Raw genomic sequence first — 14,478 nt, forward strand, 5'->3', positions numbered from 1 at the left:
AATATCAAGGAAAAGTGAAACATTTCAGCAAGAGATGAGGAAGAAGACGAGAACCCCCAAACTACACCCGGTCAGGTTTGGTTTCCAGCTCACAGGGTTTGATCTCTCTCTGCATCTCCCCACCCCCTTCACTGTAAGTAATTGAAGCCGGCGGGTGACCTCACTTCTCTGAGAAGATGCTGTTATGCTCAGGTTGCCCTGCTTTGTCCTCGGTAACAGAGTAGCGATAAGGTTGGGTTTGTTGTTAAGCCCAGTGGTTAGTTCTTCACCAAACACTGCAGGGCACCAAAGCTGGTTCTCCTCCCAGGAGCCCCCACTTTCCATTATCGCCCTTCTCCTGCTTGTGTCTTCTGCACCATCTCTGCAGGTGGCAAATGCTGGGTTGAGATCCAGCAACATAGAAAGGGGCCTTTTATCCTGGGCTTTAATGTGAAGAAACTATCAGTTATAGGGAAGTTTTGGATATTTGGGATATTTTCCCCCTTCAGGAAATAAAGAAATAGGGACCATTTTCTGTTGTTTTTATTCCTGGAACCACCTGCCTGGTTAGGCATCAGGTTGCTGACAGATCTTGGGGAGGTGGGGGAAGCGGGTTGGTTTTGCCCGCTGTGGGACTGATGCACTCTGGGACGTACTCTGCTCTCCAGCCTGGTCTGTCTGGTAGCGCCGCACCCACCCCCACAGGCTCCGGCCATGCTGAGTGTTCTCCGCTGCATTGGCCAGGTGTGTTCCTGCTCACCTCGGGGCCATGGCAGGCCGGGCAGCAGGAACGGCCTCTCCCCCTCTCCTTGGTTTATTTAAAGGTTTCTTATCCTCTAGGCCTTGGCTTAGCTTAGATGTCACCTCCTCCAGAAAGCCTCTCCTGACTGGCAAACTGGTCAGTTATGCCGACTGTATGCTCCCAGAGTCCTCTGCTCTTCTTCTCAACACTCAGCACTTGGGCCTCTGGGGACTTCATCTGCCTCATCCATCCCATTCCTCATTCTTAGCTCACGCACGGCACAGAGTAGACTTGTCAGATGAGGAAACAAGAAGCAAGTGGTTCTACAGCCATGTGGAATTCAGGATAGACCTTTGCCCAGGTCCTTGTTCATGGGTATTGAGAGTGGGCATGTGGGTGTCACCTTTTTCCTCCTGTAGAAGAGGAAGAGTCACATGACAATAGTGGCACAAAAGAGAGGCCTTTTCAAGTCAGGAGGTGTTAAAATCAGGCCTTTCAGTAATAACGTAAATCTAAATCACTGAGATGGTTATTAACATCTTACATTTTGCTTTAGGGTTCACCCATTGTGTGTGTGTGTGTACACACATTTAATCCTTATTAAAACACTCTGGAGGTGATAGTATTATTATGATCTTACCCAGGAAATGGGTGCCAGAAGAGTTAAGTGACCATAAAAGTTCAGTTAGGATGCAGTTATGCAGTAGAGTCTCTGACACACTGCAGCTGCCGGCTGTTGAACTGGGGTGAAAGCTGAGCAGTGGGGGCGTGGGTTCAGAGTGCCATTGGATGAGGATGAAAGAGAGGAAGAAGGTGTGTAACTGGTTTGAAGGCCCTAATTCTTTGAGCTGAGGCTGCTGCTCTCTGTCTGTCCCTCTGATTCTAAGAGAATGTGCTGTGACATTTTCTCTCTGGGGGGTCACAGCCTTCTGGCTGATGTGATTCCATGATTCTCAGCCTGGCCCGGTGCTGAGTGGGTAAAGGGGGCCATGAGGTTTTGCCAGGTGCACAGCCTTTTGCTTTGTAACCCAGGTTTTCAGGTTCAGCTCAGGTTTATTGTGTGGGTACTGTCTTTGAAGACCTCAGCTGTTGAGCTATTGGCATGTCTCTGTCACTTGAGCTTTCTGAGTGGGTCTGGAAAAGGGAAAGGGCTGTGACCTGCAGTCAGGAGGACCCAGAGAACCCCGTTTGGTATGAACCAAAAATAGCCCCTTGCCTAGCTCAAGCCATCTGAAAAAGAGGAGCCCTGTGCCAGCTGCTCCGAGGAGGGTCCTGGCAGAGCCCTTGGAAAACTAAGCTGTCCGAGGAGGCTGTGCCTCCAGAGAACGTTCCTTGCCTGTTGTTAGCTTGCTTTGCAAGCGCTTTCACTCATTAATGAAGAATTACTACCTGAGCCCCTGCTATGTGCCAAGTTTTGTGCTAGGTCCTTAGGGTGAGGGATGCCTAAAGGCCCTCCCTCTAGAAGCTGCAGTCTGTCTATTGGAGGGAGATGTGGGCACAGACATTTTTCTAAGGGCTATGGGTGAGTGATCTTTGAGGTGTGAGCTGTGCTCTGGGAGGTCTCAGTGTCTGCTCAGAGGAGATGGTGATGGAGCAGTGTTTTGAAGGCTGAACAGGTGGGCAGGGGCACAGGGAGCTCCGTGAGGAGTGAGGGCCATGTGTGCAGAGGCCTGGAGGCAGGAGAGCGCCCCACAGGTTCAAAGGCCTGTTGTAAGTACCTTGTGGGGAGGTGGGCCAAGACTAGGTTAAAGGAGCTTGGCTTTCATTCAGTGGTCAACAGATTTCTTTTTCCAGCTTCACTGAGGTATAATTGACGGGTAACATTGTGTAAGTTTAAGGTGTTTAAGGTGTACAATGTGACTTAATACATATATTGCGAACAACAGATTTCTTTTTAACTTTTAATTATGGAAAATTTTAAAGATATGCAAAAAATAAACAGAATAGGATAATGAATCTTGCCCTCAGTCTGCTTCAACAGTTAACAACCCATGGCCATCATCCCAACACCTCTACTCCACGTCACTTGGGAGGGGTCCCAGGCGGACTTATATATTCTATCAATCTCACCTGTGACTTGTCATGGATTAATCCAGAATTTGGGGGCCTGGAATGATCAGGTGGCACTTTCTGATGTCACTTCGTTTTCAGAGGGACCAATGAGTTTCCCTCTTTCTTGCCTTTCAGTGGGAAGTTGGTGTCTCCCAAGTGGAAGAATTTCAAGGGCCTGAAGCTCCAGTGGAGAGACAAGATCCGGCTCAATAACGCCATCTGGCGGGCGTGGTACATGCAGTGTGAGTGCCAAGTGAGCTGGGGCTCCTGGAGCTGGGGCAGGAAGGAGGCTGCAGGGGCCCCCAGGCCTGTGGGGTGGCCCTCCAGGTTCTTCCACCTGGAGGCCTGTGCACCTTGGGCTCCAGAGCCCACCCTTGGAAATTGTGCCTCAGAGAGAAGCCTCTTTGGGGCAGTCTGCAGAGACAGGAAAACCAAGCCAAATCCTAGTGAACTGGACTCTTCTCCGCCATCAGGCACAGGGGCCCAACCACGTGGTCTGTGTGGTGAAGGTGCCGTCGTCGGCAGGAGACAGACGTGTTAGCTGGTTGCTTACAACACAGTCGCCCACTGTTGTGATAGACACCAGGGCCCAATGTCGAAAAGGCAGAGGCGGATGGAGGGGTTTGTTCTTTTCAGGGGAATCAGAAAGGGTGTAGCAGACAGGTGACATTTGAAGCATCAGGGAACAGTCCCCACTTTCAGCAGGTCTAAGAAAATGCAGGTCCATGTGTGGGGAGGGGTGTGGGATGGGAATGGGGGCATGAGGACAAATATGTGATACCTTAATCAATAAAGAAATTTAAAAAAAGAAAAGAAAATGCAGGGCCGGCCTTGTTCTGTCTCCAGCTGGCCTGGGTGACTTCTGCAGGAGATTGGCGTGCTTGGGCCACCCTGGTGTTAGCCTGGCGTTTCCCTTTCTTACCCACGCCATATTGACACATTCTTTCTCTTTAACCTGGATCCCTTTGTTTGTCTGAAATCTTGTTTCCCAAGGGAAAGAGAATGAAAGAACACACGGGAGAGGGTCCCACCCCAGGGGAGGGTGTGGACCAAGAGGCAAGTTTCCTTCAGGGGTCTTGGTCACAGTGATGATGTCTTACCCCCTCTCTGCCCAGATTTGGAGAAGCGTAAAAATCCCGTATGCCACTTCGTCACTCCACTAGACGGCTCTGTGGAAGTGGATGAGCATCGCCGGCCAGAGGTAAATGGCAGTGGTCATGGGTGGCCGGGAAAGGAACTCGCCCTCACTCAGGAGGAGAACACTCATGAGGGCTGGGAGCCAGGGTTGGGTTCCCCATGGGGAGACCACAGGGCAGCATGCTGGGACTGCGCTGTCCTGTCAGCTGTTGTGACCTTGAGAAGCCATGGGGATGCGGAAAGCAGGTGGCTCCCCTTCTCAGAGTGGGCTGACCCAGCGACTGAGGGACTTTCCAGTTGGGACTTACCCTCTACTTCCCTGTGACTGCAGTGTTTCTTGAAGTCAACAGGGAGGGATTTGGGCTCCTTATAAGGCCCTTGAGCTAAGGGAGAGGCCATGCCTTCTCACAGGAAGGATTGAAGGGCTGAGGAAAGGGGCCAGTTCTCTGCTGGGTGGGCTGCAGGGGTTTCCCCCCTCGGTTCTGCACCCACTCACATTCTGTGGGCAGCCCCTGCCGCTCTGTAGAATAGGGGCCATATGTCCCCAGCACAATGTAGTAGTGGCTATTGGACACATGCATTTGGGTGTTACCCCTGGGTCTCTGTAGGGCTCCTCAGCACCCGGAGGGAGCACTCTGTCTGACCCCATCCAATCCAGACCCTCAGGACCCGTGCTGCCGAAGCCCCCCTTGGCTATTGCATCTTCAGTTAGAGGCCACTTGCAGCCCAGAAGAGGGGGACACACTTTGTGAATGAAGCCTAGGACCATGGCGGGCTGCGAACTGGATTGCCCAGGCTGACTTCCAACCCGGCGTCAGACATGGCTCTGTTCCTGGGTGACTTCTGCGGACGTACCGCGGCGCCATCTTTCCCTGCTGACCTGCTTCTCTCTCACAGGCCATCACCACAGAAGGGAAGTACTGGAAAAGCCGCATTGAGATCGTGATCCGGGAATATCACAAGTGGAGAACCTACTTCAAGAAAAGGGTAACTGGCTTGGGCTCCAAAAAGAGCATGTTGGGGAAGTGGCCCCAGAGGAAGGAAGGGACCGAGTCCTGCGTTCAAACACTGGCCCTGAGGCTGCAGCTCCATAGCTGCCCGTGGAACGAGTGTTCTGGCTTTCCGAGTGATGGGCCTGCTGTGGCCGTGATCTTTGCTGTCAGCTTCTCCTTCTGTGAACAGGCTTTTTGATCCACAAACACTGGTCAGGAATCTCCTCTGCCGGGCATTGCCTGGGGGTGGCAGGGAGCAGGACTCTCTCCCCACGTGCCCCCCAGAGAGAGGATGCCTGGATGTTTCCGGAGTCCACGCTCTTTTAGGGAGGAGAGGCTGAGGGCCTCATCTCTTCCTGGAGCCCTGGGTGACCAGCTTGTCTCCTTTTCTCCATAGTTACAGCAGCACAAGGATGAGGACCTCTCCAGCCTGGCCCAGGTGAGGGAGCTTGGGGATGTGAGGACTCTCATAGGGAACCCCCTTTTGACAAGAAACAGCAATAACTTGGATGGCTTGACAAGTGAGCCCCACATCAGAGGAGGTTGGGAACATGGACTCTCCCTGCGGCTAACGGAGGGGCCACTGCCTTCTCACATGAAGGACTGAAGGGCTGAGGAAAGGGGCCAGTTCTCTGCTGGGTGGGCTGCAGGGGTTTCTGCCCTCAGTTCTGCACCCACTCATGTTCTTTGCAGCAGCCCCTGCCGCTCTGTAGAATAGGGGGCATATGTCCCCAGCACAACATGGCTGGGAGCTCTGAGTCCACCACCACCTGTTCGACTTCTCCATCCCCTCTGTTGGCGGTAGGAAGATGACATGCTTTATTGGCACAAACATCGGGACGGATGGAAGACCCCAGTCCCAATGGAGGAGGACCCCCTGCTGGACACAGACATGCTCATGTCAGAATTCAGCGACACACTTTTCTCCACACTCTCCTCACACCCACCGGTGGCCTGGCCCAACCCACGGGAAATAGGTAACCCACCCCCAGATCCCTGACTTTGAGTGCCTGGCTGGTTTCCTTCTCTGTCAGGCCTCCCTGGGGCAGGCTTCACCCCTGGGCCATCTCTGAAGCTGCATGTCACTTGTTTAGAGCAGGCGGTAAGAAGGAAGATTGACCAACCTCATTGACATCTGACCGCTACATGCATTGAGTGGGTGGGGACTGTAAATTGAGTCTACCTAGGAGCTGTCAGGCCCATGGTATCACTGTGAGAAACAGCAGGGGTTTGATCTGAATCAGTTTCACATTTCTGATTCTGTCCCCTTAGCAAAGGATGTGTGCCTAGCCCAAGTGACAGGGCCTGTGACTCACTCTGAAGAAGATGAGAAGCACTCCTGGGCATGACCTCTCATCTGGCCTGAGAGGTTGTCCAGTTCACCCGTCAGCGAAGAGCCCACAGAATGAGAATTGGAACGGGGTGGGGGACCTCTGCAGAACTGTTCATGATTTCTGGGAGTGTCCATTCTTGATACTCAATTGACCTTTCTTGCAAAAACTCACATTCTTTTTTGCATTCTGAGGGTAGAGAATGGCCATGAACCCACAAGAAGGTAGAAATCCCATCCAGTTGCCTACATTTCTTCTTGGAAGAATCTAGAATTTGAGCAGGACCAGGTCTTTCATATGTTCCTACAACTTTGAGAAGGCAAAGTCATTGCTCTGTCTCCTTTCTGATCCTTACAGCACATCTGGGAAATGCAGACATGATTCAGCCGGGGCTGATTCCTTTGCAGCCCAATCTGGACTTCATGGACACTTTTGAACCTTTCCAAGGTGAGGACATGAGCAGAGAGGGCATGGCCACCTACATCTCCTTCACCCGGGACAAAGCAGACTGGTGCTTCCCTTTCATAGAGGGAACTGTTAGAGTGGGATAGGGAACAGGAGGACTTAGAACTTCCCCAGCACTACTTTCTTTTTTGGTTGTAGCTGCAAAGTCTGCAAGTTTCTCTGGGGCATTGCTGTCGTGGGAATTGGTCTTCTCATTCTGTCTCAAGAGCCTCTGGTTTGACCATGATTGTGAGCAGTTTTCCCTCTAGGCAGCAGAGGGCGCCAGTGACACGGCCACCTCCCCACAGTTTCCTGCAGTTAAAGCTAGTTCTTGAGCTCCCACCATTGTAAGAGCTGGTGAAACTCCAGGCCTGGGAGTATTTCAGAGCTCACACTAGTTGCCATCTGGTGTGGTTCCAATCAGAGGGCCTCTTTCTGCAGAGTTACCTCAGGGGGAATGCCCTCTGGCCAGGGCATTCCTCTGGGTAAGGTGGGGTTCAGTGCCTGATTTGTTTGCATTTTAATTCAAGGAAGTGACAGACACACGGAGCTCAAAAGCCCCGATGTTGTCTTTCAGAACTCTTCTCTTCCAGCCGCTCCATTTTTGGCTCCATGCTGTCTGCACCTGCCTCAACATCTGCACCAGATCCCAACAGCCCACCTGCTCAGGTAGAGGGAGCTGGAGGAGGGGCACAGGGCTGGTCATGAAACCTCTGCAGTCGTGGCTAGGCTAATGACATGACCACACAGTCATGAGCAAAGTGCTAGGGGCTGCTGGATCACAAGAAATTATGCTAGCCCCCCCCTTGAAAGCATCCTGGAGATTCACGTGGTGGGAGACCGACTCCATAAACATATGCTCCTAAGGCTCCAGGTAACCTGTGTGCCGTGAGCTCTGTTCTGACTATTTAAGACAAAGTAAGCAAGACAGCAAAGAAAAATGTGGGTTGCTAATGAAAAGAAATTCTGTGTATTTCTTTTAGTTTTTACTCAGCAATCACCAGAGATTGGTTACCGAGTGAGGCCAGGACTTTTGCCCTGAAGGGGCTCTCGGGCTGGTGCCTGTGTGCAGTGAGACACCAGTAACCTGGCCCATCTTCTCCCATCTGGCTCTGGGAAGACTTTCCTCTGAAGAGATTGAGATCTGAGCAGTTGATTCCTTATAGCGATTCCCTTTTAGGAAGAGGTGACCTCTCTGGAAGTTGATATATGAAACTGTCCTGAGGGAACCCCATGAGCAGCTGGGATCCAGGCTGCCTCTGCTCTGTAACAGAAGATGGCAGGGACTTTTGGGGACCCCTGCTGGACTTCAGAAACAAGATATTCCCAGGCCGAGAGCCAGCTGTGTGCAGACAGTCACTTTGTCTGAGCCCTGTGTTATCATTTAGTTTCTAAGGGAAACAAGACCCCTGTCGACATCTGGGAGACACAGATCCATCCCCCAGATCAGCAGTAATGGGATGGGAGAAGCGCCTTTGTCCCTCTGTCCAGGGGTTCATCTCAGGTGCCCGGCAGACATTATTGGACTTTGTGGAGTGTAGCACCAGAAAGTGATGGCGAGTTGTGTGATCCCAGTATTTTTTCCTCACTCCTTTCTCTTCCCTTCTCAGGAGAGCATCCTGTCCACCACCTCTCTCCCCACCGTGAGCCTCCCTGACAGTCTCATCGCATCCCCCGCAGCCACTGCCCTGGACCCCACAGATAGGCCGGGCTGTGAACGCACTTCCCAGCCTGAGAACCCCTTTATCCAGCCCGCAGACTTTGGTCCCTCAACGCCCCCTCTGAGTGTCCCACAGCCTTTCCTCCCCGTGTTCACCATGCCTGCGCTCTCGCCCAGCCCCACCCCGGTGCCGGCTCCTCCTGCTGTGCCACTAGCCCCTCCTTCTGCCACCCCCCTGAACCCCCCAACCCCACCCACCTTCCTGCAGCCACAGAAGTTTTCTGGAGTCAACAAGTCCCCCGCTGTCATCACCCACACGGCTTCCACCACTCTCACGCACGATGCCTCTGCCACCACCTTCAGCCAGAGCCAGGGCCTTATCATCACCACTCACCCCCCCACCCCCTCAGCATCCCCCTGTGGCCTGGCACTGTCTCCAGCCACTCAGCAGCCAGCTGTGGGGCCTCCGCAACCCCGTTTAACTTTTGTGCATCCCAAACCTGTATCCTTGACTGGAGGGAGGCCCAAGCAGCCCCCCAAAATAGTGCCTGCTCCCAAACCAGAGCCCGTGTCCTTGGTATTGAAGAATGCTTGCATTGCCCAAGGTGAGTGGGGAGGGAAGCTGGAGTCTGACCCCCCGTCCACCACCCCCCCCCCCCCCCGGGATATTCCCTTGGCCCCAAGGCTTGCAAATTCATCACACACACACACACACACACACACACACACACACACACACATTATGATGTGAAAAAAAGTGAAATACTGCATGTGATTGCTCTAGTCTGTTTTGTGTTCTGTGTTGTTCCTTTAAAATTAGTCTCAATCCAGTTGGAAAACACATGGTCCTGGTCATCTCTTTCCTGGGTCTGTAGTCTGTCCCCTTCAAAGGAAAATTAGAAAAACATGTCAGGGGCCTTGGTGGCTTTGTCTTTTCTGTGCCCTGTGGTGAGGAAAGCTATGTCTCAGTGGCAGCCAAAGGGTCCCATTTTTCTCCTGGGGGACCCCATTGTGGTTTGGCCAGGCCCGGGGTTAGCACCAGCGTTGAGAGCAGGTCCCCATGGCTTGGGGCCTCCCCCTCACCTTCTTGTTCTGGCAGCTGCCTTCTCAGGACGGCCACAAGCAGTGATCATGACAGGCCCTCTGAAGAGAGAAGGGATGTTGGCTTCAACCGTGTCCCAGTCCAATGTGGTCATCACGCCTGCTCCCATCGCCAGGGTGAGGGCCTGGACAGACCTCAGCATCCTTAAACCACAGCATGGCCTGCTCTTGGGCGGCCCTCGTCTAACATAATGGTCGTCAGGAGTGACCCCTCTCTCTTGTGTCACCCCAGGCTCCTGGAGTCACAGAGTTCCACAGCAGCATCCTGGTGACAGACCTGGGCCACGTCACAAGCAGCCAGCCCGGCCCCATCTCCCGGCTCTTCTCTGCAAGCTCAGTGCAAGACTCCCTAGTGAAGGGCGAGCAGGCCCCACTGCACGGGGGCAGTCCCCAGGGCGCTGTCGTGGGCTCTGGTGAGTGGTCACTGTGGCTGGGACAGTTGGGACTTTGTGAGTGAAATGAGCTGGCCCACTCCTGGATTGGGGAGGCCCCCAAGGGTGCCCCAGGATTGAGCCTGGGCTTACAGGCCGAGCAGCGAGATCTCATAAGCCTGCTGGTGGCCCAGGCTGGGAAAGTGAGCGATGCAGGCAGGATAAAGCCAGGAGCAGAAAAGCAGCAGGCATGCTGCAGCATGATTCTTTGGTTTTTGCTTGGGGGCCATGGTGGGAGGCTGAAGAGGGGTTTCTGCGTCTTGGGACTTGCTGGGGGTTCCCTTCGTGTGTGAGGGCTGCAGCAGGCACAGTCTGGCCAAGCCCGCCTCCGGCCCTGTCCTCAGCAGGGTCTCTGTTCTCCTCAGGTCGTGATGGCCCAAACTCCGGGCAGGCCTCTCCGTGTGCTTCAGAACACAGCCCCAGCCCTCAGTCTCCCCAGAACAACTGCTCAGGGAAATACCCTGCAGATTCCAAAAATGTGGCTGTGTTAAAGGTACCATATGTCTCTTTGGGGTCTCTGTTCCCTAGGAAGGATGGGGAGGCAAGGACCTTTGGGACAGCCACGTCCTTACGAGGGGCACACTGGAAAGGAGAGCCATGGCTCGGCTGGTGCTCCCCAGGCTGAGGTAGCCTCGGAAGTGTGGGTGTCAGCACCTTTAATTTTGATATTAAGCCCTCTTTCTCCACCCTCCACCCACTGAATGGCCTGTGGGAGCAAGATTGAATGCTGTAGTGTGGCAGAAAGTGTCAGCTGTAGGACTGGAGAGGTTTGCAGGTGGCTGGGAAGTGCCAGACCCCCAGTGTTTGTTCCTTGCCAGGACTTTGAAGTCCTTGCCACACTCCATGCTTCAGGGGTGGTTTTCTAGAGTCCCATCCTGTCCCCTCCTGGCTCCTGCTGGAGCCTTTCAGCTTCCTGTCACCGCTCCTTCCACTTAGCTCTCTAGCCCGGCCACAGGGTCCAGTCTGCCCCTAGCAGTCAGCAATAGGTTGAGAGGGAAGGAGGAGGGACGAGGGGAGGTGGCCTGCAGCGCACCCCACATCGCAGTGATGGGTCGGTTCCCCAACAGAACCGGCAGATGAAGCACATTTCAGCCGAGCAAAAGAGGCGCTTCAACATCAAGATGGGCTTTGACACCCTGAACAGTTTGATCTCTAATAACTCCAAGCTGGTGAGCTGCCTGGGGGCGTTGGGTGGGGAGCTTGGTCCTGGGGCGTGGGCGCTGCTCTGACCCCACACCCGTCTGCAGACCAGCCATGCCATCACGCTGCAGAAGACAGTGGAGTACATCACCAAGCTGCAACAGGAGCGCAGCCAGATGCAGGAGGAGGCGCGGCGACTGCGGGACGAGATCGAGGAGCTCAACGCCACCATCATGTGAGACGGGGCACATCATGGAGGCTCGGGCGGTGCCCAGTCCTCACATGTGCGCCACATAGGCAGGATCCTCCTGCCCATTCGGTGCCTCCGGGGTCCGTATTTGTTACCGGCTGCTCCAAGCTTCTTCTGACTCTTCCTGTCATTGCAGCTCCTGCCAGCAGCTGCTCCCTGCCACAGGAGTCCCCGTCACCCGGCGCCAGTTTGATCACATGACAGACATGTTTGATGAATATGTGAAGAGCCGGACCCTGCAGAATTGGAAGTTCTGGATTGTATCCTTGGGTTTCTTTTGCCCACCCCACCCCAAACCGGGGCACCAAAACAGCAGACATCTACACTCTAGTCCTTTAGAAAGATTTTCTCATATAATGGCTGTCATTCAGCTTGTGAAACAACAGGTCAGTTTTCTCCTTGAGAGAGCGGGGCCAGGCCCGAGACGTGGAGTGGGGCTATCATTGGCCACTGTTCGGGGTCAGGGCTTCCCGGGGAGGCAGAACAGGCCAGCATTGCTCTCTGGGTCCTTGAGGAATAAAGACAAGAGCCACTTGTAGAAGGAAGTGGCCTCTAGCCTAACACGTCCCAACAGCCAGCTTGTCCTTTTGAGGGGCGGGGGGGCGCGGGGGATGAGTACCAGGTGACAGGTGAGAGACCAGGCTCACAAAACCACACGGCAGAGCCCTTCCAGGCTGCTCCCTGAGTAGGTACCCCAGGCCTTGAATGCTGTCATGAGGCACTTACCTGTGTGCTGGGCCCTGTCTCTGTGGTCAAGGCCACCCTTGGCTGGCCTTCCAGATGGCCCTTTTAGGGGATGGCTCCTGCCTTCTCACTGCCCACCCAGCCACTACTCTGCCTCTGGATTGGCCACTGCCTCAACCTTGGGTGTGACAGACGGGTCTGGACTTACAATGGCTAGATGGGATTTTCAACTTTAGGATGGTACAAAAGTGATACAAATAGTAAATTGCGTGAGGTAGTCAATACTTTATTATAAAATGGGCTTTGTGTTAGATCAGTGATTTTCAACCCATGTGCCACAAGAATTTTTTTTTTTTTAATCCTCGATATTTTTCCACTGATTTTTAAAGAGAGTGGAAGAGAGAGGAAAGACAGAAATATTGATGTGAGAGAAACACATTGATTGGTTGCCTCCTGCACGAGACCTGACAAGGGCCCGGGCTGGGGAGGAGTTTGCAACCGAGGTACATGCCCTTGACTGGAATCGAACCCAGGACCCTTCGGTCCGTAGGCCAACACTCTATCCACTGATCCAAACCAGCCTGGGCACTGCAAGAATTTTTAAAACATGCAATACTTGACTATTTTGTCAGGGGCACTGATCTCTTTTTTCTTAGATTGTCAAATTTAAAAAATGACAACAGCCAACATAAATAATCAGAATTCTACCCTACTTTTTTGTCAGGCAAAAATATATTTATATCTATAAATTTTTGGTATGCCACAGAATTTAATTAGTTTATGTATGCCATGAGATGAAAAAGGTTGAAAATCACTGTGTGAGATGAGTTTACCCAACTATAGGCTATTGTGAGTGTTCTGAGCATGTTCAAGGTGGGTTGGGCTAAAGTATGATGTTCCATAAGTTAGGTGTAATAAATGCATTTTTACTTATGGATTTATCAAGGTGTAACCCTGTCATTAGGCAAGGAGCATCTGTATACATATGTTGTGTTCACATCATTGCACCAGGATCCATTCCAGACCAAAAAAACCGCTTCTGTCCCTGCCTCCAGCCTGCTCAGTGATCAGTTCTAGTTACACTTGGTCTTAGCCAGAAGGCCAGGAAGCAATGGGGGTCAGTTACAGTTCGATAGGAGCATCTTAGGCGAACGGAAGGGCACGCTTACCTCATCCAGATGTCTGTCGCTCAGCTCTCTGTGCACAATTACTTGCCTGCCCCAAGGGAACAGGCCCTCCCGCTCGCTTACCATTTCTTTAACCCACGTGCCCTGCAGTTCAGTATCATCATCAAGCCGCTGTTCGAGTCCTTCAAGGGGATGGTGTCCACCAGCAGCCTGGAAGAACTGCACCGGACGGCGCTGTCCTGGCTGGACCAGCGCTGCTCCTTGCCCATCCTGAGGCCAAGTGAGTGAGGTGCTGCACAGGGCGGTGGGGTTGAGGCTGCCACCTCCGTGTTAGTGCCGGAGAGACGAGGACCCTTGAGGCTGCAGAAAACCCAGGCCCCACTGTAAGCAACCTTGCAGACAGGGCCCGGGGCATGAGGATGGCGCTGTGCGGAGCCCTGAGCTAGTCATGCCAATGGCAGGCAGGGAGCAGACCTTCCCAGCGCCTTTCTGTGGCTTCACTGTGTCAGTTCGATCAGATCCAGCTTATGTTTATTGAGCTCTTCCTATTGGCCGGCCCTTTCAGATGTTTCCTTGTTTAATTCTTCTAACTAACAAAGCTATGTCTATATGTTAAGGTTATGGAGAAGTGGTAGTAACACCGGTGAGCAAGCCGGAAGAGCTTAGGCCTCTCCACCTATCTGCAGGCTACGGATAGGATTCGGAGAGCTGCTTTAAAGGCAGAGGGGCTGTCCTGGTGTCCCTCTCCTCCTTTGGCAAGCATGAGAGTCACACGATGGTTGTACACGTAAGGCCACGTGTGCATACTATCCGTGGTGGGACTCAAAGCGGTCACCTGCACCGTGTCTTCGGGCTAACTCCCCCTCCTGTCTTCCAGTGGTGCTGAGCACCCTCCGGCATCTGAGCACCACCACCTCCATTCTGACAGACCCGTCCCAGCTGCCAAAGCAGGCCGCGGAGGCTGTCACCAGACGTGGCAAGAGGTCGGGGGAGTCTTAGTGCTTAGCCGGCACGTGCCGCACAGGATGCCAGAAGACCCTTCCCTACCTGTGGAGAGGAGCTGCATCCCACGCCCCTCCTGACACAGAGCCTCAGGGCCTCCCTCCAACTCCGCCAGCCCCCAGGGCTGCTCAAATGCTGCGCTCAGGTCTGAAGCAGGTTCGGGTCCTGCCAACAGCAATAGTCCATCTTTGGGAGCTCTTTGCTGTCAACTCTCACTCAGCGACCTCAGTCACAACCTCCGCTGCCCTCGGGGCAGCCCAGACAGGGAAACACCACAGTTCATTCCTGTCCTGCTGGTCTGCCAGGCCCACGGAAGTAGGTGGGCACGAGGAGGCAGCGCCTGCTCCTGGAATTAGAAAATGTACAGGTCCCTGCCCAGTCCCTGTCTGTTGCGTCCTGGCAGTTG

The 14,478-nt window shown here is 53.5% G+C and overlaps 1 protein-coding gene across 1 annotated transcript in view; it reads left to right on the forward strand.

Moving 5' to 3' along the window:
- MLXIP (MLX interacting protein) overlaps positions 1–14,133 on the forward strand; it is a 43,495-nt gene extending 29,362 nt beyond the window's left edge. Inside the window, exons 2-17 of the mRNA XM_008142905.3 lie at positions 2,909–3,015; positions 3,889–3,974; positions 4,808–4,897; positions 5,300–5,341; positions 5,708–5,879; positions 6,591–6,680; positions 7,255–7,346; positions 8,288–8,942; positions 9,437–9,555; positions 9,671–9,851; positions 10,235–10,362; positions 10,937–11,038; positions 11,117–11,244; positions 11,396–11,519; positions 13,221–13,350; positions 13,948–14,133. Of these exons, the coding sequence (XP_008141127.3) occupies positions 2,909–3,015; positions 3,889–3,974; positions 4,808–4,897; positions 5,300–5,341; positions 5,708–5,879; positions 6,591–6,680; positions 7,255–7,346; positions 8,288–8,942; positions 9,437–9,555; positions 9,671–9,851; positions 10,235–10,362; positions 10,937–11,038; positions 11,117–11,244; positions 11,396–11,519; positions 13,221–13,350; positions 13,948–14,069 (2,368 nt within the window). The 3' untranslated portion in view covers positions 14,070–14,133. The remainder of the gene's footprint in view (positions 1–2,908; positions 3,016–3,888; positions 3,975–4,807; positions 4,898–5,299; positions 5,342–5,707; positions 5,880–6,590; positions 6,681–7,254; positions 7,347–8,287; positions 8,943–9,436; positions 9,556–9,670; positions 9,852–10,234; positions 10,363–10,936; positions 11,039–11,116; positions 11,245–11,395; positions 11,520–13,220; positions 13,351–13,947) is intronic.
- Positions 14,134–14,478: the final 345 nt, after the last annotated feature.

Source organism: Eptesicus fuscus, chromosome 23 (assembly GCF_027574615.1).
Source record: "Eptesicus fuscus isolate TK198812 chromosome 23, DD_ASM_mEF_20220401, whole genome shotgun sequence".
Taxonomy (NCBI): Eukaryota; Metazoa; Chordata; class Mammalia; order Chiroptera; family Vespertilionidae; genus Eptesicus; species Eptesicus fuscus.